Source organism: Bacillus rossius, chromosome 12, assembly GCF_032445375.1.
Source record: "Bacillus rossius redtenbacheri isolate Brsri chromosome 12, Brsri_v3, whole genome shotgun sequence".
NCBI lineage: Eukaryota > Metazoa > Arthropoda > Insecta > Phasmatodea > Bacillidae > Bacillus > Bacillus rossius.
In genome coordinates this window covers 39540982-39567551 of record NC_086339.1, presented here as the reverse complement: position 1 = coordinate 39567551, position 26570 = coordinate 39540982, and the positions used below count along the sequence as shown (strand labels likewise).

The window sequence follows — 26570 nt, the reverse complement described above, 5'->3', positions numbered from 1 at the left end:
TTTCACACAAGACCAAATCAACTCTGGCAAGTATATAGCAATATTATATTTATAATCCAGCCCCATGAACGTGTAACATGACGTATGGCCAACTCGAGAACCGGGCGAAGTGACTTGCAGTCAGTAAGAGTCAGCTGGTTACGCAGTCAACCCAAGCTGGGGTAGAAGACATTCCCGAACAAATGGGAAGATGGCACCTGTGGAGTACTTGGAAGACCCTGAGGTGGAGGCAGAAGACATTCAGTTTTACTCCATACTTCATACAACAGTCAAGAATCAGGGGGCAGTGCGTTGCAGATCGGAGGAAGTAATAGGAAGTAGCTTGGCTTCTGGGTTGTAGCCGTGTCCTTGGCAATTAATTCACCGACGTTTCGGTCGACATTGCAGTCTCCATCAGGGAGCAGTTACCTACCCCACACACAAACACACTTCCCTTATTTACAGCTCTGCAACATGTATTTTTTTTGTAGTGGTTATTCTTCACAAATAAACTCCAAACTACAGAGCATGAAAATACACTGCAAGCATGTTACATCACACAATTGAAGTATAGTTGTAAAATACATGCTTGTTAAATTTGAACAAATAAATAATATGCAATTTTCTTATTTTGGGTGGAGGGGGAAAAAAACACAAATTTGAAGACAAAATATTTATTTTTGTGAAATTATACACAAATGTTACAAATTCATTTCAGATTCTAAGTCTAGTTTGCAATAATGTTTAATACGACTGTAACAATATTACTCCTAGAAGATCCAAATTCCTATAACAGCTAATATTGCTGACAAAAGAAGGAATGTAACACTGCAAAAAGTTACAACTTCCTAATTATAATTTATAATTTTTATTACATGGATGGACTCAATAGCACAAAACCACTTCTGTTGCATGTTGAAAAAACAAATTTTATTCTGTTATATGTGAAAATTCATGAAAGTTCTTCTTGCAGCTAAATATCAAGGAACCTTACTTTCTTATGTTTTAATTTTAATGAATTGCTTATCAACCAAAAATAAACAAAGGGTAACTACATAAATTATGCATAGTAAAATGGCTCATGCTTAACATGTTCTATAAAATTATAATTTAGAGCTTTTATTCATTTAAAAAAAAAAATTGAATCTAATTTTCAAAATTTTGAAGTTGAAAAACATTGTTTAACAGAGAATGTTGTCAGTTTCAGAAAAAGGAGGAAGCTCTTTTAATACAAATAAATTATAAAGACATTTTCCACCTAAATAGTTTTCTACATTTTTCATTTTCTAAAAAAAAGCCCATCAGAACATTTATCTGCAAGTTAGAAGATTATTCTGCAAATGCAATAATATAAACAATTATTGATAGATGTGAAAGCAACAGACTGATTAATGTTAAAACGATGACTATGTGGAGTTTTAAAGATAGTAATTTAAAAAGCTGAATATTTTAAAGTAAATTGTTGCATGAAGGAGAATCTTTGGTGACGCAACACATGACCCTGAATGACAATATGACGAACTGAAGAACAAAACTCAGAACAAAGTGTGACAAATGAAACAGAGCTGAACTAGGCATTCTTAATTACATGTTCATTAAGATTACATTAAAATATTGTGACTAATAAGTACATGATGGAGCAAAAATGTATTTCTTGCTGTGGCTGCACCGTAAGACTTAATAACGAAAATGATCTAATAATGAAAATTAATTTGTAATGCAAGAGTGCTAAGAAAAACTTTCATGTAATTTCTGAAGATAAAGTAATACTAACTAATACTTGAGGTCCATATTTTTAAATTAGAGCATACAATACTTTCACCCTGTTTCAAACTACTTTTCTTGCAGATTTCATAAAACAAACTGTAAAAAAAAAATTCTGATCCAACATATTAACTCCTATTTTTTTACAAAAATTCATGCTTCCAGAGTAAGCCAAAACCACCATGTAAAAAAATCTTTTAACTATATACATACATACTCAAACATTTTTGAGAAAATGTCAATGTGAAAGTTTGATCAAATGCCTGTGGTTTTACAATTGCACTACATAATTAGCATAAAGAATACACGATAACAATCAGAAAAATAAGAAAGCAAAGTAAAACTTACCTCACTATCTTAATGTAATAATGGCATCACATAACATCCATTGCACACATATGTATATACATTTCACCACCATCTTTTTTAGGGTAGTAAAGAGTTGAAAGAAAACATTAAATGCAAGGTAACAGATTTTTTTCCCTTCATACACGCACTAAAGCATTGTCTATATTCTATAACACTATCAGAGCAATGAACAATTTCCAAAATTTTAAGAGCACTTTTATATCAACACTATATTGAGTAGGAATTAAAGAGCATTCGAATCATGCCAACTAAAAACTGCATTCTACAACTGAAATGTGGTATACTGAGAACTCTTGTCAGTGAAATCAAATTACACTAACAACAAATATTACCTATTCAAATGTTTACATCTCTTTCGTTAAACCCGTCTAGTCAAAAAATTGCCACAAGTACCTAACCATTCATAACTCCACTCACTTTGGTGGAAGCGTCACAATTCAGATTGACAAAAACACTTGTCCAATACACAATACACGAAGTCATGCCATGTTCCAGAAACTATCAAGAAGAGGGAAAAAATAAAAAGGAAACATTATCATCTTACATCCACCATGAACAGAGGTTTACTTGTATCAATGCCACAGGATATCAACTCCTTTCCAATGACTGTCAAACTACACTGTCCACATAGTTAAAGGCAGTCTTAAGTCACACTTTGGGCTCAGGATGTTCATCATACAAGCAATCTGTGTGTGCAAATAATTCAAGACTTCAAAATCTACAACTGCATGCATTCATTTATATTTATCACCGAATTACTTACGCCCACAATAGAAAACTTTCCAAGATACATCAAAATTTTTCCTCATACTGATAGCAAAAAGCATCTTTATGATACGGTACTAATTTATAAACTTCTGCTACTGTGTGAATTGCTCAACAATAACATAATTTTAAAAGAAAATTACTTTTATAATCACGGTGTGTACTTCTCAAATATCTTGGCAGAGCTGCATAAACATTAAACTTCACAGCAACCCCCTTTTCTGACTCTACAAACAAAAAGTGCTTATTTGTTTGCAGTTTGGTTTTTAGTTGGTAAAATAACCAATATAAAAAATCTCCCTCATTCAATTTCACACCAAAATTTAGTAAATTTATCTTTTGTTCTCTATAGGTCATATATTATATGTGTATTTCAAATATAGTTTCTAAGTGTGCACCTACATGAAGTTTATGATTATGCATGCATCCAAAACTTTAATGAAGGATTAATTTTTTTTTTTATATATATTTCAGAGATTCGAAGGCATCCAGGCTTGATGTAACTTTGCTATAAAATTTCATTATGCCAGCCATATTGGTGAAACTAATAAAGCAATCACTTTACGTTATTTTGTCAATTAAACTTAACTACCTTGCATCAAATATAGTGTCAAACAAAATCCCTGATTTAAGTATGTGCCCTAGATCACTGTTAAGTGGTTGCAACACACCTGTCAGATAAAAATCTACTGCAAACCAAACAATCTTAACGTTATACCACTATTACTTTAAAAATGTGACAGATTAATATACAAGTCTTATCTTCTCTGTTTTAACATCCTGTATGTATGTGTCAGCTGCAGATGCAGACTAGTCCACCTGTGAAAAACTTGTTATAAAATTATTAGAGAAAAGTTTCAATGTACATGACTTCAATCACAGATCCTTTTTTTAAGGTCATCATAGATCACATTCTTCTTAAGCTATTAACTATACCAAAACACCACGCACGCCACCAATCACGCATGAGAAACCCAACGCTGGCACGAATACACATGCCCCTTGCACGACACAATGAGACTAGTGCACACTTAAGACATTCAGAAGCAAGCACTGTAGGAACACCAGCATTTCCCCTCAACGTGGCCACGTGGCACCAAGCTGATGTAAATTGAACTAACAAACTGTCTACACAGAACGTAAAATGACAGGTCAAATCTGAGATCCCGCATAAAACCAATAAATTAAATTCCAATGTTAAAATGTTACGTTGAATTAAAAAAAAAAACTTAAGTAAAAAAACTGAAAAAAATTCATGAAACGATACCTAAATAGGTATATATTCAAAAACCTGGCAAAAATAAATTAACGCTCTTTCCCCTACCTATCACAGAAACTTATAAATACAATATTTAACACATAAATGAAAGAAAAATGGTACTGCACACTATTCATAAAAAAATTCTGAATGTTTAAATACCTACTAAAAAAATTTCCCTGCACAAGAGATGCAAGGTACTAATGTAAGCTGAGTATTAGTCCTCACTGCAGAGAGATTCAACAGAAATAACTGAACTGCATATTTTCCTGAAGAGTGTGCATGTCGACCATATCATAAAAAACAAAATTTGCACCCAGTAAAAAAATATGAATATTTTCTGAATCACAATTTGCACACATACACGTAAACCTATGACGATGTTGATGTTGACGGAACCTCGTAAACAAAAAGACACAGAAAAGCAGACGCGGCCGGGACCCCTCTACAGGGTGTGGTAGTTCCGCTCGGTGCGGGCCTTGTAGAACTTGAAGGCGACGAAGCCAATGGCCAGGATACCCAGGCACAGCACGATTCCCCCTGCAAGCACAGCGCACGCGTGACTGCTCGCACGGAGGGGCAGGCCCGGGGAGTACCGACAGGCATCACCACAGCTGCGATACCGCCAGTTTTCAGGCCAATTTCTGCACCTTTCGTTGAAAACGTCAATTTTCCACTTAACAAAAAAAAAATTGGTTGTCTGTAAAGTCGGTTTACGGACGATAGTTTAACGTGACGTCATAACAAAATATTGATGAAATGATTGCATACTTTTATGAATAAAATTGAATCATTTTTATTGGATTATCACTATTGTGTATGGATACAAAGGAGGAGTGTAATGAAATCTACAATTTAATTTATAAATTTCCTTTTATTTGCACTCATTAATTCAAATATGTTTATTACTTCAACGAAGAGATTATTTTAACTATAACTTTTATACATGTTTGCTATTTAACTTCTTCCTAACTGTGTTATTCTGTTAAGGATAGAACGATGATAGGAAAAGTAGGAAATAAATGGGAGTGATTCAAGTTTAATGTGTCTCGAAAAAGTCAAATCGATGGTTGTTCCAATCGAGTGGAAGAGAGATAGATGCGGCGCAAGCGTACAATGAGTGTAACGGGACACAGCGTAATGGGACAATGTGCGTAACGGGACACTTTTTTGTGCGTACAGCCGGCGTTCATTGATTTATTAGACGTCACGTCAAAAAAAAATATTGAGAATCCACTTCTAAAAACTAGGGATACTGCAAAACTGATGTTTATTAATTAACTTACTTTAATTCTTTTTAATAATTTGGGTTCAGGGATCACAAGGAAAAAATGAAAAATTTCCACATTATTTTTCAAGATATTTTGAAGTAATACTACATATTGCAACCATTACCATGGTGAGACATCCCGAAAATGTTTATATAATTTTTCGTTACATGGACCTTAGACCCTAAAACCAACATCAATTCAAAAATTTGTAAATAAATATATATAACTGCCGTAATTTTTCACAAATCATTTCTAAACTGATACTTAAAATATACAGTGTAACCTTGTTATTACGAGTACGACATACGAGACCTTCGAAGATACAAGAGTTTTGTAATGCGTCAGACTACGTAAATCATAATTTGTCCGGTAATTAAAAGTGTTTCCTTGTTGGTCCTTCCGTAAGTACGAGTGATTTAAAACTGCATTTTGAAAAAAATTCACGCATTTGACACAAAGACCACTAAATGAGTGATGAGGAAGGAAGTGGCGTGACTGGTGACAAGCAATGTGCCTTGTCTCTCGTTCCGCTACTTTCCCCAGCAGTAGGGAAAGGGGAAGAGGAGAGGCCCTGGGTGGGATTGTGGTGACTAACAACATGCTCTCTCTCTCTAGTGGCTCTCTCACATGAGGCGACGGCTACTTCCCTTCCTTTTCCTCATTCCATTATTTCCCAGCATTGTCCTCTATCTCTCTACCCTAGGTTGAAGGTTGACATTGAACTAAAGTAATTGAAAAGGCACATCCGGCACGGGATAAAGGAATTTTTCAGCAGCACGTGAAGACTCACAAAAAAAAGGGGGTGAAATAAAGAGGAAAATGTGTCAGCGCTGCAACATTTATGGCGAGACTGGCCACAAATATTCGGACTGATGGGAGGTTTTAGAGTTCATGTCCGTGCTTCTCCCGAATAGTCTACATATTATGTACCGTTGAGTTTTGCATCAAAAAATAGCTTCCAAAAACGTAAAGCATTGACTTATCCACAAAATTTGCTTATAATACAAGAGTGTGAACTAAGATACGTCAGCAAGAGTGAAATCGGAAAACGATATGACCTCAGATAGTCAAAACTTTTTATTATCTTAAAGAACACGGACAAAATAAAGATGCGATGTTGAAAGCTAGCATCCCCAGAAATAGCAAAAGTTTACGGGGACCCGACCATGTGGAACTAACAAAGAACTTGCTCCTATAAAGAAGGAAGGTAAATATAAAAAAATTTCATTTTACCAATTTGTAGCAAATTTTGTGCTCTTTCTAATGGTACCACCAAGCAATTGGCAATTAATTTTTTCCACTTACAACATAAATTGTACGTACTTCTGGGCATTTACATACATTTTACGAGTGATATTCGAAATCCAAGTAAAATTTTAAATAAGTATGGTGAATTTCAAGATTCTAGATTAATAACTGTTATTACATGTAAGTTGAAGCAAAATGTGTCACTGGACTTTGATTGCAGATTTAAAAAATTCCACCAAACAGAGTGAAACTTTGAAGGGCTTTATAAATTCCAAACTACAGTAGAGTCTCGCTAATCCGGACTCCGCTAGTCCGGATATCCGGTTAATCCGGACAGATCTAAAAAAAATTATGAAAAAGAATGTTGTGACAAAGGAAAATAAGAAAATATTTCTAAGAGAGAGGTCCTCTTGCCCTCAGTTGCCGGGAGTCTTACCACTAGTTTTCCGCTCATCGTCTTTTTTCCAAGAAGTGAATCACTCTATACCTGCGAGTTGTTTTGTTTTATTCCCTTCAGTGGATGGTTACTCGTGCTTGTGATAGGTGCTCGTGACAGTTATTTTTATTCAGTGCGAGTGTTGTATTGTGTGCACTTATTAAGAGCAAAGTAAGAAAGTGACTAACAATGGAGCAAAAACACCAAGTCTTATTTCGTATTGATGCGGGTGAATCATTAACTAGACTCGCGCAAGATTTAGGAGTGGGAAAACCAACTGTTTCTGATTGGAAAAAAATCAGAAAGAAATTGAAGATTTTTGTGCCAAAATAGTGAGTTAAGGACAGTCTGGGTAACAGAAGCACGTTAAAAAAAATGAAACTTTAGACGAGGCTTTGTACATTTGGTTTTGCCAACAACGTGAACAAGGCGTTCTGCTGTCGGGCGTAACATTACAAGCGTTCGAGCTCAAACTCAACGAAAAATTAAATATAAATTAATTGTAAATGGAATGTATTGTTTTATTTATAAGTTACATACATATGTACATAGTTTCTTAAGTACTTTATAAAAAAAAACACAGTTGATTTTTAAGCATAAAGATTTTTCTTTAGCCTATAAAACTTGTTTTTGATACATTTTAAAGTTGATCACGGTTAATCCGGACTTTCGGTGATCCGGACAGGGTCCGGTCTGGACAAGTCCGGATTAGCGAGACTACTGTAATACCAATATTCCAAAAATGAAAAATAGATGTTCTTATGTACCAAATTTCATCCAAATCTCAGATGGTGGGGTAGACACCCCTGGATGATCTGGCATGGAATGCTCCTTTATTAACTTTTAATTATTTTTATGGTCTATAGTAATCAACACTTTGCAACTCATACCCAGTACGCTCAAAACATATAATATTATATGACTTGTGGTTTTTACGATTTTTTTTCACCACCTGCTTAATTCTTTGCTGTTCTGCATGAAGTGACATTTCTTTCTGTCTTGCTATATCCATAGATCTGCGAAAGATTTGTGTGCTTGATAAAAATGAAATTCAAGTCACTAATAAAATTTACCTATAACCTACAACCAAATTGATAAATAATACATATAATCAGCTTAATCCAAAACACATGCAAAGTTAATTGTTAGAGAAGAGATAACTGTTATTAGCGCTGTTAGTTCGCTAGCCGCTGCGAGCTCCACTAAGCAGACGGGTCTTAACAAGGAGAAGGATATGATAACTCACTGTTTATGTCTACGACCTATGATTTGATGTTATAAATATGAGTTTACTCCTTTTTTTTACCCAATTAGGAATGAAATTCCATACCAAATATGGCATATGTGTTAATCTAAGTTATGAGCTAGCTGTATGCCATATATCGTCCAAATCTGTTCCGTGGTTCGGGCGTGATTGAGACACTAACATACACACTCCTCACAAACTAGCGCATTTATAATATTAGTGTGATGTGCCCTCTTTTGAATTACCAATATAAATAACTTTTTATCCTGCAAAGACCACCAAAATGGACATTAATCATGGATGTAATTGCTTTAATAACTTGGCTTACTTGCAAAACATAAGACTAGGCTCTGCTTCACTCGCCACGTATTTTCATGCTTTTATTTCTTGTATCAGACAATTGCTTGGATGTTCAGCTATGTAAGCATCACATTTTGTGTTCCGAAGAAAATTTTGCCAGATAAGCTACATGTTATCTCCTCTTCATAAAAAATCTTGAAATTATTCATGATTAAAATTTTTGCCCATGACTAACTGCAATGCGGCCAGCAACTAGAAGTTGCTTCAGAGTTACGAGTTCTCACGGCTGGTAAAGCACAAACAACAGCTTCCATGGTCTCAGTTCTAAAATGTTCCTTCATAAAATATATAATTGGCAAAAAAAAACCAAAAAAATTCAACACACTGGGTGTAGCCGAGCATCAGTTGAGAAGCAGGTTGTGAGAATATTCTGCTCTCATGGGGTACTGAGCTATGCCCTCCTGACAGATGAGCGGACTATGCACCTGCTACAGTGCTACAACTCGTTCTGCTGCGAGACGATGAAACCTTCAAGGCCTAAACTAGCTTGGATGTCCCTCACTCCCTTGCTAACAAATGGAGCAGTGTTAGGGACACCATGGCAATCATTAATTACATTGCTCAGCCTGTTATACTACTAAGAAATACTTCCTTATTCTTATAGTGTGAAAGACATGGACAGAAAAAAATTGGAGATCTTTAACCAACAGGTAGGTCATAGTCTCATAAATTCTAAATTTAATAAAAAGCCTTCACACATCCATAATAGATACATCATAAATCAGAACATATTGTACGTAAGCTCACCAGACAAATAATTAGTCACCCTAGCGTGTATGTACAGATGGATCGTTATACCTTTACAGATGGGGCAGCGAACGAATCCCTTGCTCAACAGCATGCGCACTGCCATAAGGCAGTAGCGACCAGTGATGACATTGATGTTTCAAGTGGACAGTGTACGTCAACATGGGTAGATGTAAGGATGCGACAGAGTGGAAAAAAGGGGCAATAGTGTTTGGCCATGCCCTTGGCCATACAGTGTGTGAAAGTTCTGGATTTGTTGGTGTTCCATAGCGGACTGTTCAACGTGTCTACGAACATGGCCATCCTGACAAAGGGACCGGAAACACATTCCACGGCTTGTGAATCAAAATCGCTTCCAAACCCGACAGGAAATTGCTGCAGTCAGTGAATGAGGTCCATCCCAACCTGTTGGCGAGAGAACATAGCGACGGAAACCGCATGCAATGAACATATGGAGTCAGTCATCTCTCAAGAGGCCGTTGCTCACACAGGCGTCTTCAATGGGCTAGAAATCATTGAACATTCACAGCAGCTGACTGGCGGAACGTAATGTGGTCTGAAGAATCACCTTTTGGCCTGTTTTTCAATGATGCACATCGTCGAGTGAACCGAAAGCAAAATGAAGCATTTCATTCTGGATGTCAGTATCCTGGAGGTTAGGTTCAAGCCGGAGGTGGGTCTGTGATGTTTTGGGGGGTATTTTTCGTATCATGGATTGGGACTACTCACTGCGGTGACCACTAACATGAACCAGCATGTTTACTTAAAACATTCTGGATGATCAGGTGTTGCCTTTCAGTCAACATCTGCATGATGAGTATACCCAATTTTCAAGATGACACCAGCTACCCTGCCCTATTACATCTCGATTGGCCTGCACAATCACCTGACTTGAACCCCAATGAAGATCTGTGGGACACGTTGGAACAGCAGGTGAAACGCTGACATCAGCATCCCCACAATTTGGTGGAACAACACAATCAAATCCTCAGCGAGGGGCTTAACCTGGGTGTGACGTACCTGCACAACCTTGTAGACACACTTCCTAACCGAATCCAGGACGGTTATCACGTCCAGAGGCGGAGTTACACTGTAATAATTATGCTTGTAATGATTTCTCCAGGGGTGACTGATTTTTTGTTCGGTGTGTACTATCGTGTGAACACACAGCACAAAAAAAAAGCAAAGAAAAACTGTTGAAGCAACCGAAAAGGGAAAAAAATACAGGTTCTCAAAAATAATAATTGAGGTCAACTTTACGGTGATAATTTAGGCAACACATCTCCAATGTATAAAGACTCGGACTGCCCTGCCCAATGAGGGCCGGCGCAGGGCTGCAGACTTACCCACGAAGCTGGGCCCATCGAAGCGCCTGTCCTTGGACGGTGGCACCGTGGGGGCAGCGGTGGTAGAGGCCGGCACCACGGTCGGTTTCGTGGGCGGGACGGTGGTGGTCGTGTTGGGAGCCGGCGTGGTCGTGGGGGGCACAGTGGTGTGATCGGGCGCTGGCGTAGTCGGGGTGGTTGGTGTGGTGGTGTTCGGAGTGGTCACCGTGGTCTTGGGCGCCAGCGTAGTCGTGACAATGGTGGTGGGCGTGGTGGGCTTCACAGTGGTGGTGGTGTTGGTGTCGTTTGATGGCACATTCGTGATGACAGGTTCCGTCGTGTTCGCTGAAACAACACACACAAGGCACTAATTAACATACGTGTACAGGCAAGTATCTTATAGTAGAAGCACTACCTTACTTAACACTGCTATGGTCACATATTTCCAGCAATAACACAAAAGTTTTTGATTTGGATACTATGACTCCAGGACATTGCTTTATGTGGAGACTTTTGAAACACAGTTTACTGTAAAATTTAACATTTTTTTGATACCTATAACGTGATAACTTTTTTTAAGTAAAGGTTTTTTTTCTAGTTAATATTTGTGTTTGGAATAGTTTTGTTAAAAAAAAACACAAAACTTATAGATGAGATTTTAATAAAAGTAATTGTTACATTTGTTTAGACAAAGAATTTTTTGTAAATATTTTTCGAATGATGTTGCTTGCTTAATACCAATGTCATGTGTGCAAGTAAACACAGCCAAAAACTGGTGTAGCTAACTTTCCAGAATGTTCCAGAACGATTTGATTTCCTTGCTGCTGAGTTTGTGCTGTGCATGTCAGTCGTCAGTCATTCAGCAAATGAACCAGCAGGTTGCTGGTTCACACAACAAATAACTTGGTATAAAATTTTATAGTGTGGAGTCACTGGACAAACACTTCAAGGTTGGCACAACAAAGATTTTTTTTCCTTCAAGAAGTTCCAGCTGTAATTTTTTGGTACATTTTACACAAGTATTAAATGATTAATAAAACTCGACAGTTTTCTGGACTTTTGATAATTTCCACAACCAGTAATCATCCTAAATTAAGTGGAAAATTTCACATTGATGTTCAATGTTTCACTCTTGCGCAGCAGTTTTTAAGTGTAGTGACCTTGTGTTGTGACCGTGTTAGTCTTTAGGCTGGGCTGACATGAATATTCACAAGCATTTTGCATCCTTACTATTAGGTACTAAAAATACAATTTTTGGAATGTTGCTGAGTGAATATGAACACGTTTTCCTCAAAATATCATTTAAAATTTTTATTAATATGGCGCTAGTGGATTTTCATATTTCTAGATATTATTTTCACCAACCCTTTAACCTATTTAACATGCTGAAAATAACAATTTGGCCCTCTAAATGCTTTTACTATTATTCAAACACAGTATTTAAATCAGTTTCAAATTGTTTAGGTATGCCATACATTATTTTCAATTATTTTATTAAAGGTCATCAAAGTTAAGAACACTCAAGACTGCAGTATTTGCAGCCTCAGCAGATTCCATGAGCACTTTATTTTAAACACCTTTAATACATTCTTACTGGAGTTCAACAACTTCTCGTTTACCTTCCTGTTCAAAGGCTAGCAAGATCTACATCTAAAGCAGTCTTCCTGAACAGTGAACACAAGAATACACAAACCTGACATTTCTATATACCTCTAAAACATATATGAATTTAAGCTGTGTTGGTACAATGAGCAACTGATACTTAGAATTAAGTTAACAGTACATTATTTTTTTAGCATTAAAAAAGTAATTAAATATGAAATGTAATTTAAAAACTTCAAGTCACAATCATTACTTAAATAATTTAGTTAGTAAATCAAGACTGACAGTTCAACCATTTCTAAAGATTCCCTTTTTACAGTTTAAGAACTCTCAAAATATTTTTAATAACAAAGGGTAAGGTAAATCTTGCTCAGATAAGGAATTATTTTAAAAATGAAATAATGATTTTGAATATCACTCATAAAAATAGTTTTAGTGTTCTTGAATAAATTAAAGATTTCATACTTTTTCTCACATAAGCATTTCATTAATAATATTTCTGAAGTTATTATGGACTGTATACTTAAACATTTAGTATAACATTATTTTGATTAAATATTTAACAAAAATTACCTTTTTAAAGATAAAAATAAAATTATATTCTCTAATTCTAATTGTTTGAAGCACTAGAATGGTAGTTCTTCCTTTCAGTGAATCTTGCTTCTCTCACTAATCTACTTCACTTACAAACGAGAGCAAGAATGTTAATGTTTTCTCTCACCATATTACATTTATAGTAAAATTATTTCTTTATAGTAACAAACCTGATACAGTTTGACAAGGAAAATTAAAAAGTGTGAGCCTAAAACAATGTGCAAATCAGACTTTAAAAAAAACTTTAATAACAGGAAAAATATTTACTGTACAAAAGTGTTTCCTAGTTCAATTTTAAAACAGAATAAAATTCAATAAAATTCAGCCTTTGCCTTAGAGTTTCCTAATGCCCTGTTGTAAAATATGTTGTGTTCAGCTACTATCACCTTCGTCAACATTTCGTGTTCTAATAACACTTTTAAACACTCAGTAAATGATCCACCACCCACCTTATCACTCAGCGCTCAAGTGACATGTCCTACGATAGTAATGAAAACTAATACTGTACTTTGCTGTCGTCCTTGCATCACATAAGATGCCACATTTCCTTCTTGTTGGCAAGATTGTTCCTGCCTGCTGATCGCTGCCACATTATTGTAAATATAATATATACTCTTACAAATTCCAAATAATTAAGGTTAATAGCCCTCAAAAGGTTTTCAGTTCCATAGCCTTATTTTGCTCGTCATTTGGCAGCATTGTCTGCCCGCTTAAGTGGAGTGGACAACTTTGTTTTGCTTATAGGTGCGTCACTTAAATGGAAGTTTTTTTTTAATTTGAGTAATTAATTTTTTTTGCTTAGTTGTATTAGTACTGTGGACCTTTCTTCAACGTAAACGCAAGTCATTCATCAAAACCACCATTTCAAGCTGTACACCTCGCCATTGTAGCTAATTTTTCAAATTCTTTCAGTTAGCAGACATATAACAAGTAAATTCATCCATCTGCCAATTGCTCACTGATAACTTTGCATACACCAAAATACCAGTAACCTCATGTCCAAAAACAGTAGTAAAAAGAAAGCAATGGTAGCGCAAACAAAAAAGTGATTTAAAACTTGCATGCTATGCAGCATACTCCATACACACCCCTCTCCACCACTTCTCTGGATTTCCATCCACAGAAAATGTTTGACTAACTTCGGCTTGACAAGTAGCTGTCATACATTTCACTTTCTCGACCAAAAACAAGCGCTATTAAACCACATGAGATGTTAACATAAATAACAATTACAAATCCCTAACACACATGCTGATCAAATCGCAAATGTGAAATAAGCTCAGAATGCAGTATACATCCGTGGCACGCTCAGTTGCGCTGCGGAATTCGGAACAATAATCCAACACAAGCTAGCAACAAGCTTAATGGACGAGACCAGAGCAGTTCCGGACTTTCGTGACAACTGAAATTCTCAATATTTCAAGTTAGGATCTGAAGCAAGGCAGTGCACTAGTTACTTTTGTGGCTGCTAATAGTTGCCAACTTGAATGTTAATGCACAAAAGTTTATAGGCATAATTATAATGATTTTTATTTATATTATCTCAATTTTAACACATTAATAACAAAACTATTAGTATCTACTACTCCTAAAGAAAAAGGCAGCTTCCATTATTGAGGAGGGACTAAGGTGACACAGGGCTACTATGACAGCCAACAGGTTCTAAAAGTATTTCTGATCATCCCACATTTTGGCTTACATTGTTTGGAGCAATGTGAACTAGAGGTAGAGGTTCAATTCCTGCCAGGACATGGATTTTTCACTTGTGGGAAACTTCCTTCCAGGTTTCAGACTGGGTGTGGTGTTGACTACCCACATATTGTGGAAGACAATGCCCAACAAACTAGCACCCCCAGTCCTTTTTATTTAGTTTTTTTTTTGCATTACACATCTCATAAAACAGCGAGGTCATGACAGTTTCACACCACAAAACCTGGAATATCGGGGAACCAAATAGCAATGGCCTGCAGTAGAGAACCATCACCATCGTTTTCCTCAAGTTACCTCGGGAAACCATCTGAAACTATAATCCCGATGGCTGGACCGAGATTCGAACCTGGATCTATTGAAAAGTGAGTCCGGTGCTTATCACTACGCCACCTCGCCCCATCCCGGTTACGACACGGCCACCTCCCCGTAACGATGGCCGGGGTCCTAGCCAGCATTTGGGCCGATCAACGTGTCATCCCCCCACCCTACACATCCCAGTCATCAACATTCCCTCTCTGTAGAGTATCTCACTGTCGTATCATGTTGTCACGCTCGTGAATTTTTCTGTGTAGCCGACTTTAAATTTCTGTCTTTCTCGATGCGGGCAGGGTATGTGTAACCACAGATGCACAGTGGCACTACTCAGTGACGTGGGGCAGGCGCGGGTGGTGGTTGTGAGAACGCCGCATATTCCGATGTGTGGCACGAGCTAGCAGCCACGTGGCGACGTCCCCAGGTCGCTCAGAGACCCCACGCTGGGGCACCGCTTCCTTGAGGCCCACTCAGCTAGCTCGTGCCCCGACTGCAAAATTTGAGTTAAGACGAGGCCGTAGCCTTCTAGACGGGTGTACCATGGATTTTTATGCAAGCGTTAGTGTGAGCTTGAGGCTCACTCGGCTCATCCACACCCATGGTAGAGAGTTCACGATTAGAGGTCTAACTTCATTTAGGCTCACTCGGGCTATGGCCCAAGGTTACATTTATGGGTTTCCTGGGGAGTACAACACCCTTCCCCTTCCCCACCGCTTTCAACAAAGACCTTGCATAAGCGGTCACTTTCTGATAACCCCTCTCCCCGGCATCACCTTCCCACGGAGTCCGAGCGCCTCTCTGTCTCTCTAGAGGACTCGGTCGGTTCCCAGATCCCTCCTGCGTGAAGTGGCGTAACTAGGTCACCATTGTTCACACAGTTTCAAGTGTTAAGTCAAGGAGACTTTGATGGTGCGACACTTCGGAGGGCTACAGGTATTGCCAGCAAGTATATAGAGCGATGCCAACCTGGGGCGGTGGTGTAAGAATGATGGGGACACCGGCAAGCTAGAGAGCTAGAGAGCTAGAGAGAGGCTGGTGGCGTCACTTGCAAGAGAGAGTGATTGAGTGATACTGGTGAATCCTCAGAGCAACATGCAGCAGTACATTGGCAAGCGACAGTGGGCTATGAGCGAGGAGCTTCATGTATGAAGACTGGTGCTTCGAGAACAATGTCATAACATGGACGAGTGTCTAGTGCACAGCAGAGGTTAGTGGTAAGAGACAACAGCAGAGAGAACCACTGTCGAGCCGAGCTACAGTTGGTAGAGTAAATAGTGTACTCACGAAAGTGTGATTAATTTGTGAACAGTAATTTAGATTGTTGTAATTTTGGAAAACATGCATATTTCATATAATAAATAAACTATGTTTAATTAATTTTTGCTATACTTCCCAGACCTATATTTCTTACTTGTAACAATATCATCACATTATGGCTACACACACTAAAATAGGTAAAAGCAAGAAACAAACAATTCTTACGGGTAGGCGTACTGCTGTTGATTTGGTCATTAGCTGGGGTCGTCTGCACAACTGGCTGAATAGGTGAACGCTCACCAACTGCTCAAAACAATCAATCATAACAGATTAATAACACTCACTCAACAGGATTTTCCTACTGATAAGGCCAACACACACTCTACAACTAGGGTTGGCAGACAATTACACAACACAAGGTTTTTTATTGTATTTTCACAATAAAACTTTGAAACCAAAGGTTATGACCATCCAGGTTTATGGAAGGAACTGGATGGTAGGTCGGGCAGGGGGGGGGGGGGAGGGAGTCATCACAAATTACCATCCTGACCAACAGTTTTTAGGTCAAAATTTTACACTTTTTACTATTGCAAATAGTGATTGGCTATGATAAAATTTTATAATGAAAAATCATTAAGTTTTTGACTACAAATGTTTTAATATTATCAATAATTCTCATTTTAACAACCTCAGAAAATCCAAACATGTGACCTATATACACAAAAAAAAAGACACGCGAGAGATGCTGAAAAATTCATTCTCCTTGCGGCCGACTATCTGAATTATTCAAGATAATACACTGTGTGAACTATTAACAAATTGATAGACTACTTCTTGACTTTCTGTATTGTCCCATCATTGCTTCTCTATTTGCCTGATCAAATGTCAGAATCTAAATGTAAAATTAAAAGAACATGTTTACAATTATACTTTGATATTTGCTTTTGTAAAAATTGTACAGAACTATTCAAAATATCTAACAATGCATAATCAATAAAGCAAAGTACTGTACGGACTGTATACCACTAAGACACTTTTTTACAGTTTCTATTCTCAAATAATGTTATTCAATGTCAGGAACACAGTATTGGCCACCGTTAGTCAGCCACCCACCTATCTGGGCACACATTCGTGTACAGATCTAAAGGTGTTAAGACCCCGCCTACCAGGGCACAAATACAGTGTGCAGAGCTACAGTTGTTAGGCCCCTGCCTATACAAGCACACATACATGTGCAGGGCTCCAAGTGTTAAGGCACCTGCCTACCCAAGCACATATACGTGTGCAGAGCAATAGGTATTAAGGCCACCGCCTTCCTTAGCACACAATGTGTGCAGAGCTCCATGTATTAAGGCCCCGCCTGCTCAGATACACATACGGTGTTAAGGCCCCACGTATCCGGGATACATATGGTGTGCAGAGATTCAGAAAAATACCTCCAGTTTTAAAACTGGTTTAAATATCCGAGTACAGATAGCAAAAAGCATTTTAGAATATGCTGAAGACAGAAGAGTAGTTACATTTCTCTATTCCCTTTTTAATCCAATTTTTAAGAGAGCTAAAATGACACAAATGTATACTTTTAAAAGAAATTTTTGTCTTAGAACATCCCGTACAGATTGGTGTAAAAACTTAAGTGACTTGCATTACGCCTTTATCTTCAATTCTCTACCATATAATCTTATGGTTACCACTCAAATCAAATTGTTGCCCATACACAATGAGGAGACTATTAGCTAGTTCATAGCTTTTAGTTTTGATGCTTACCACACTTTAAGCACCGAGCATGCATTTATCATCCCGCCTCCATTAAACAAATACTCTTGTCTAGGCAGATCGCTCAAAGTCCAACATTTTACAGTTGTGTTTTTTCACTTGGAAATAACAATGATGTTCTGTACAAAACAGATAATGTAAGTGCAGTAGTTATTGGTATGTCCCTGAAACACCAACATAATAAAAGCATTTTTCAAGATATTAAATTTTCCCAAGACCAAATTTTAAGGTACTGAATCTACCAGTTATGCTTGTGATGAGATGATTTGTGCTATTAATAGGATGGTTGCTTGTTTAAGTGGAGAAATACAGATTTATATTTTTATGCAATATGACAGTTGTAAATGACAATGAAAAATTATGTCTCCTATTTTGCTAATTTTATTTAGTATTTGATTGCAACCTAATGCTACTATTATTTTTACACATATTTTTTTTTTGCCAATGGCAGCTTCACATTATTTTAAATTTGGTCTAGTAAGAAAATAATTTTAATATGTTGGTGTTCCTAGGAACCTAACATAACACAGCAACCCCTACTGAATTTCAACTTAACTTTTCTTATTTATTTACTTTTGCAAAACAACTAACTTCCAATCAACAAGGGAAAGACAAGAGTTTGGATGTTCAGTAAAATTTATTGCTCAAGATAAGCACACTTAACTTAAGAAATGCTATTGTAGTAACCCACACACAACTGCAGCTATACTGTATACTTCAGGTATCATCACAATTCAACAAATGCTCATGTGCCTACTTTTTCACAGCATATTTTTTTACCAGGTGTAAACTTGCATGTAGCATCCGCTAAATTTTGACATCACCTATTTTATTTTCGGAGGCTAGATGATATGTCAGATGGGCAATCTCATTCAAGGTTGATAAATGTAATGATGTCTACCAGTTTGCAAAGTCATGAATGAAGCAAACACACTATTTCAATATAGGTAGTGTTTTCATATTTTTTAAACTTTATTCCAATTTAGTTTTTGAGTTTTGCCACCTTGTGTTTAGTTAATATGATCCAGAGCCACTAAGGTGAAGATACACCACAGCAGCATATCCGATTGCAGAGATGCTGGGAAAGGCAAGGAGCTGGTGGGAGACACCTGGCTGCCCTCTCACTAGTCTGGGGATGGCAAGTGACGATAACACAGCCAGTTCTCCGCTGAGGCAGTTGTTCCAGCACTGGACCGTGCCCATTGGTTGTACATCATACCAGTCCATCCTTTTCTACAACTGTCTGGATTAAATGCTTGGTCAGCAGGATTAATGTGATGGAGCAAGTCGACCAAGCGGGTCAAAAACACCAATCTTGAACATTACCAAAAGTGAAATTTTCAACACCCAAAAAAATTTCCAATTCACGATGCACCTTTAAAGTCTGTGAAGGCTTTTTTTAGGAGGCCCAATGTTGATAAACGGTAGGACCTATATAAATACTGACTTCACCATTGTATAAGACTTTACTAGGTCTACAATTTGGGGTCCTGATTTTTACAGGTAGATTCCAGCCACTGTCCTTGCCTACCATGTCACATCACTGCGCTGCCAGCATTTTTAGTTCGCTTAGAGTTCATTGCAACCTCTGCTTTCATGTCAGTGCAGTGTTTCCCGTTTTCTAGCAGGTTATGTTTCACAGGTACACTTCCGTAATGATTTGTTGAAGAAGTCTAATGCTGATCTTTAGTATTTTTTTCTATAGAGCAGCTTATTACAACTTTTTTTAAAACTATTTTACTGTATGTTAATTTTCTATGGTATTTATATAAAACTACATTAAAATTCAATTATTTGGCAAAATTATTAATCTGGCATGGCTGTCGTCAAAAATGTGCCAGGTTAGGAACTGTTCACTGTTATCTGCTCAATAAAATATCAATATAATTATTAATATGCTCCGAGTTAGTTGTTACTACATAATATGTGCCTTTCTAATAAGTTCCGACTGGTTATATGAAACAAACGTGCCTTACGGACACTTGCTGGTTAACTAGATAACGGCATGTTATCAAGTGGTGCTGGCTAAGTGTGCTAATTATTTTTATAAACTGCTAGTACTACTTACAGAGGAGAGAAATAGTAAAAATTATGTTCACCGTGTTGGTTCAAATGATGTTAATTTGTTTGTTGTGCTCATTGGTATGCCAGATGTGCTTGCAACACTGCTGGGTGCAATATTTGCGCAACTTTGATAGCACTTGGAGAACAATGCAAAGAAATTTAACACATTAGCTCTTGCACATGATCTCTGATAAGTTTGTGAAATTCAGTAGCCAACAAATAAGTCCTGTTTGGTTAGGTTGTTAGAACCTGAATGCCGTAGACAAAATATACAGCATTTAAAAAATGTAGCTAATGGTTTTCCTGATTCGCCTAAAGGTCTTTTTGGTCTTTTTAAGTGTCTTGTTCCCCAGTAATTACTATCAAAGACGTTGCAGTAATTCTACTGGTGATTATATCTTGGGGTCAGTACTTGTGAGGAATGCACCTCGGAGGCTCTCGACCTAAACTTGTCACTGGGTTCATCTTGACAACAGGCCTCTCCAAATATCCTCTCTGCCAGTTCTGCCCTTTCCCCCTCACTTTATCCGTCTCCTTGGAGTATTCCACCTTCCCTTTCACTACTCAAAGCATGTTCGTCTCTCCTCAATTCTCTCAACATGGCTACACAATTTTAACAAGCCTCTATCAGTTTAGATACTACCCACACAACCACCACATTCTTGGTGATAGTGATTTTGGCTGTACATACAAGTTTTTTAAGTGCCAAATAAGTGTTTGTTCATACCTAAATGTGTCATTCATGTGCCCATTTTTTTTTTTTAAAACAATACATGTTTCATATCTTGCAGGTATTATTTTGTATTCACATGTTTGGATTATTATTATTTATATGCTCTTGAGTAACCTTAATATTGCTCCTGGTAGATGAGAGGCCTAACTATAGCAAGTCCCTAATGCAAGCAAGCTTGTAAATCATTATAGTTGTAAATTAACACCAGTTTTGGCTATTAAAATACCTTTAATCACGTAACTAAAAACCAAACCATTACATTTCAAAATTAAGTTACGAGGGCTTACAAAAATAAACAACTACCCCAATGTAAGTTTTAGGACGTGGCCACAATATGGTCAAGCAAGACTGAAAAGAGCTGGTTTATCGCTGCCAACAGCTCATTCCACCGTCCTTCCCTTGCTGCGGAGAAGCTCACAGAAAGGCCTCCAGCGTCTATCAGATAAAAGTAAGCTGCATGCATTATCACTTGGCATTAACACTACTGTTTTGGGATCTTACTTTATCAAAGGGCAAATCATGGATAAACACAAAACACGCTGAAATTGTCTGCAATACCAGCTTCGAATACTTAACACTTGGCTCAAAACTCAACTGTTCAGCTACCAAACTAATTTAAGATTTCATACCATCTTATTGAAAGTTCACTGCACATAAAAATGACAATTGTATTCTAGATCTAAGCAAACAAAGACGGTTAGAACACGAAAATGTGCCTGCATGTTTTTCATTCATTCACCATACATATTTGAAACAGAAGAGAGTAGAATTCTTTGTTAAGAAATTATGTGAAAAGTTACTTTTATATTTTTAATGACTTGTAAACAATATAGAGCATGTATACTATGTTTTTTTTTTGTTACAAAACATAGTTATTTATTATGTTAAATGGTACATCTGCTTATTTTAGGATTTTGTTTTGCTTATTAGGCCTACACATGTTACCTGGATTATCTTGGTTGCCTTTGGTCCAATAAGACCGGATAGACGAGGTTTAACTGTATTTCCCTGTTTTGACACAATAATATTGCTGACGAAAACATACGTAACTGTGTCAAAGACAAACTAACAGGTGGTATGAAAATCACTAAGTTAAAACAATATTAAAAAAGTTTTTATAAGACTCATGAAAGACTAACGAAATTGTTCAAGTGTGACACCTTTTGTAATAAGCCAAAATGTTCTTTCATTCAATTTAACGTTAACTAAAGTTCTGACACCACCAGAACTTAAAGTACATGACATCACATATGTTGTCCAATATTCCAAAATGATCAATAAAACATTTTCTCATATTTCATACAGCGAAAATGTTTTGAATTTTTCTTTTAACTCAATGCATCCAGCATTGACTAGCTTAGAACTAATTTCATATTATGCCTACAAAGGTAGTTATGAATTTTTTTTGATCTTTAAACTCTATTTTTCAATCCTTGAACTTATACGTAGTTATTTAGAAATTTGTTTTTGACCAAGGTTTAAGATATGAATATGGTTTAAAATATATTCAAACTAAATTGATAGAAAGAAAGTATCAATTTTTTTTATTTAAACACCCGTTTTTCATTTTATCAAAAATTGTTTCAGCCAAATGTTTGTTTTAGTTAGGTACATAAAAATTTACTTAAGATGAATATTATAGACAATATTTGACGAGTTAAAAATAATAACAGGTTAGACAGTGTACATGGTACAGAAGTTAGTTATTATTTTTATTCCAAACCCTGTTTTTATCCACCCCATGTACTTAATAATGGTTCATCTTATCAAAAAAAAGTTGAGACCAAAGTTCTAGATGATTTTTAGAAGATTTGAAATTAAGTGTTATAGATTTTACAGGTTTTACCTAATAAGGGAGTTGGGAATTTTTTTTGTCCTTAAGGGGCCAGCCTCGTAAGGGGTTTCTGTGTGTTAGTGAGGCGGGATGATAAGCGTGACGCTCGATGGTATTCTAGTGCGGTATAGCCTCTAAGCACAAGGCTCTGAACTGGCGCACAGTTTTCCCGTCGTCACAGGACAACTGTGAAATCTGAGCGGCGACCGTAACATATGGCCGAGAAATTAAGATAAAGGTGTAATTCAAGTCCATTAAGTGCTTTCAAGAATCTGTACTGCAAGATTTACGCCTAAAAATTACTCTGAAAACATGCATTTTTGCCCATTTTAACTTTTCTAAAAATACAGTTTAAAAACGTAATCCGAAATCAAAAGTACTTTTCAGCCCTCAGCGAACTCTTTAAATGCTTTTCGTAAGCAAACCCTACTTATATATCTTAAGTAGATTTGAAATCTTGTTTTTCCTGAAGCTCTGCACATTTCATGTGTGCCCGGATAGGCGGAGCCCTTGAACCCCTGTTTATTTCATCCTCAGAAGCAATGGTTGGATATATCAAGAATAGTTTCAGGCAAATGTAATATTTATGTAGTTTACAAACTGAACAGATTTGATTGTGTACTTACTAAGGGAGTTATTAATTTTTTTGACTTTCAAGCCATTATTTTCCATCCCCTGCAGTAATGGTTGGTCGTGTAAGAAATTATTAAGATCGAAAGTTGTAAATAATATTTTTAAGTTCCACAATAAATAAGAATGGATATACCTAATAGTGTAGGTACATGGTACGGAAATAATGACTTTTTTATATAACCATTCTTTTCAACCCCGTGCATATAAAGTTTTAAATAAAAATTATAAGATTTACAAACAATTTGACAAATTTGATTGTGTTCTTACCAGGGACTGGAAGTAACGCGCTACTAGTAACGACGTTATTTGTAACAGTTACTTTTTATGGTAACGATCGTGGTAACGCAATATATTAAGTTTTCAGTAACTGTAACTGAATTACATTATTCTGACTTAAAGTAACGATAATTGTTGTTACTTCTTGCGTTACATTTTTTAAATGTATTTCTTATTGAACGAACGATTTGTTGATTTTTTCAAACCCAGAACGAAAATCCCGACAAGCTTATTATTTGCGATGGTATTGCTTGTACTTGTAAAACTGCTGTTGGCTAGCCTGCGCTCGTATTTTGATTGTCATTTATTTAATATTTACGACATGCGGGTTTACTGCTGTGCTGTTTAATTAATTAACCTACCTGTGCACATGCGCGAAAGCAAAGACAGAATCTAATGAAGCGAGAAGCCGAGAAAGCAGTTCAGAATTTTCGTTGCTGTGGCCTTCATATTCTAATTTTTTCGAAGTTGGGTCGAGTGATAAAAATAACCTTATTGTGAAGTGCTTGTTGTGCGGTTCTGCGAACAATTTTGTAGTGTGAACTAATTACTCAATGTTTTTTAAGACCTATTTAAAATTTTTCAGTTTAAATAAACAATTATCTTTACTAAACACAATATGTTTTATTAGCTTTTAATTATAACAATATTACGTATATCATTTTTAGTTTTTCACAAAGTAACTGTTAAAGTAACTTAAAGTTACTTTTCTCAGAACTGTAACTGGTTTATTTTCAGTAGTGTAACTTGTAGTTGTAACAGGGTTACATTTCCAATGGAGTATTTGTAACTGTAACTGAGTTACTTTTTTAAAGTAAATTTCCGGTCCCTGGTTCTTACTAAGGGAGTAATTTCCTTAACAACAAATTTTGAAAAAAGTAAATATTTTTAATGATCATCACCTAAACTCCAATTTTCTCACAATTACTCTGTTAGAATGTAGAGGTGGTATGGGTGTAAGCTCCACTATGTTGATGTCATCAATAATTATTTTATGGAATTGTATCAGAATCTAAGCCCTAAAACAGCAGCATCATATGACCAGCACCTTAGCCAATCAGATGCATAACCAAATGGGGGATGTATGTTACCCCCTAAACCATTTGCATTCTATCATCCCTACCAACAAAAGAAAATAAAATGAAAGCTAACCACAAGAAAAGAGGTTCTAACTCCCCCTCCCCCCGGTTGGCACAAAACACTCAAGGAAATGAAATTCCACGTTCCACATACACTTCTGACTGTTGACCAGTAGCTCACTGTGCCTGAGCCTGTTTAAATTCTACTGATCATGACACAAACCACAGATGTTAACAGTTCTTGACCAAGTTAAAAAAAAAAAGGCTAATTATCTACAGTAGGTGCACCACTCTGAAAGAAAAGGGGAAAACTCATGAAAATGGATTTTATCAGTTCCTCATTTTACTTCTAATGATAAGTCCCTCTAATATTTTCAAGAACTTCACGTGTATGTCCACCTGTATGGGAACGTAGCCGCCATCATACCCAAGGCACTGAAAATTATGATTCTACTATTCCAGCCAGGTGTGAAAAATGGTATTTTTGGGCAAGGGTTGGTCTAAAATTATTGTAAATACTACCTTTAATGTAATTATAGTGACAAATTTGTGCTGTGCTTTAGTAGCGTAACACGAGACTGTTTACGAGAGATATCCCTGATCATATTGTCGCCAACCTTCTATTTAATTTATACCGGCTTCAATTTGAGCCTGTGGTTCTCCTGAGATCCTTAGAAATTTAGCATGGCCAAGGCTGTTTTCAAAAAGTCAGAGATATTTAATGTGAATACATTACGGTCAGAGCCAAAACTGTATTCCACCCTAACTGGTTTTCCATTACAATTACAATATTCACTGGAAATGGAAAACAAATTAGGGTGAGAAACAGTCTTGGACCCCAGCCGTAACATTCATTAAGCATCCCTGTCTTTTAAAAAACTGCCTCACCTAAGATATATTCCTAAAGATCTTTGGAGAACCACAGGATCAAGTTGCAGCTAGTATCAAGTAAACAGTATGACGGCAACAGGATCATACCCGGATGAAAACAGTCTCAGCTGCGCTAGTAAAGCACAAAACCAATTTATGCCACTATATTTACATTAGATAAGATTTATAATAAATTAACATTACCCCTTAACACCCACAATTACCATTACGTATAACTGAACTAAATCATGGCAACTGCAAAGTTACTGCACAAGCAAATGAAAAATGGTTAATTACATGTGAGGTTCTTGAAAATACCTCAATGTGCCTCAAAATAATCATTATAAATTACAAAAAAAAAATCCATTTTTTCAGTAGTTAAATACCAAAAAATGTTACACCCATTTTCTTTTCCAATGACAAGTGACCATGCAATTAAAGAGTAAGTTTGTAACAAAAGACTATACAAGCATGCATGAACCGAAAACAAATTACACATTAAATATGCAGACCAAATACGGAAATACAGTAATTTATTTTGGCATGCGTACACAAAACGTGTACGGGCCACCGAGACGTACAACTTATTTTCGAATACGTCAAACCCATTCGACCTTTGACCCAATAAAGTACAATTGCTTACCAAGCAATACGTCAAATTGATACCATTTACTTTTCGTGGATAAATATTCATTAGTAAATAATAATGTTCAACTATAAACCAATAAAAATAAAACGTTAATTTCAAACAACTGTCATAGCAAGATAACAAAATAAATGCAAATTACTAACCTTTCCCAGAAGTAACTGGCAATAAAACAAAACTAACTGCGACGAATGCAAAAGTAAAAATTGTTACTAACATACGGTCCTCCATAGCTTTCAATATTTTTGGTATCGTAGAACACACAACTAAATAGTCGCCAATAACTCTAACAAATTCAAATTGTATTAAGAGTGACTACTACTAATGAAAAAGAAGTAAAGTCAAAGTACAGTAGTACACGGTGGCAGACAAGTACACAGTGAACTAACACGAAATACAGAGATTCTGTGAACCAT

At 36.5% G+C, this 26570-nt stretch overlaps 1 protein-coding gene across 1 annotated transcript; it reads right to left on the bottom strand.

Annotated features, from left to right (window-relative positions):
* Positions 1-637: 637 nt before the first annotated feature.
* LOC134537869 (integumentary mucin C.1-like) lies at positions 638-26570 on the bottom strand. Its single transcript, XM_063378762.1, has 4 exons — positions 26301-26570; positions 16469-16546; positions 10790-11113; positions 638-4675 (listed from the first exon to the last, which is right to left on the bottom strand). Exons 1-4 carry the CDS (start codon positions 26383-26385, stop codon positions 4581-4583), a joined length of 582 nt encoding a protein of 193 aa, XP_063234832.1. The 5' UTR covers positions 26386-26570; the 3' UTR covers positions 638-4580.

Excerpts from the sequence above, each read along its gene's own strand:
- LOC134537869 (XM_063378762.1), bottom strand. The coding sequence starts at position 26,385 with ATGGAGGACCGTATGTTAGTAACAATTTTTACTTTTGCATTCGTCGCA. Across the intron at positions 11,114-16,468 it reads CAACAGCAGTACGCCTACCC|CGAACACGACGGAACCTGTC; the intron begins GTAAGAATTGTT and ends GTGTTGTTTCAG. Across the intron at positions 4,676-10,789 it reads CGATGGGCCCAGCTTCGTGG|GGGGAATCGTGCTGTGCCTG; the intron begins GTAAGTCTGCAG and ends CTGTGCTTGCAG.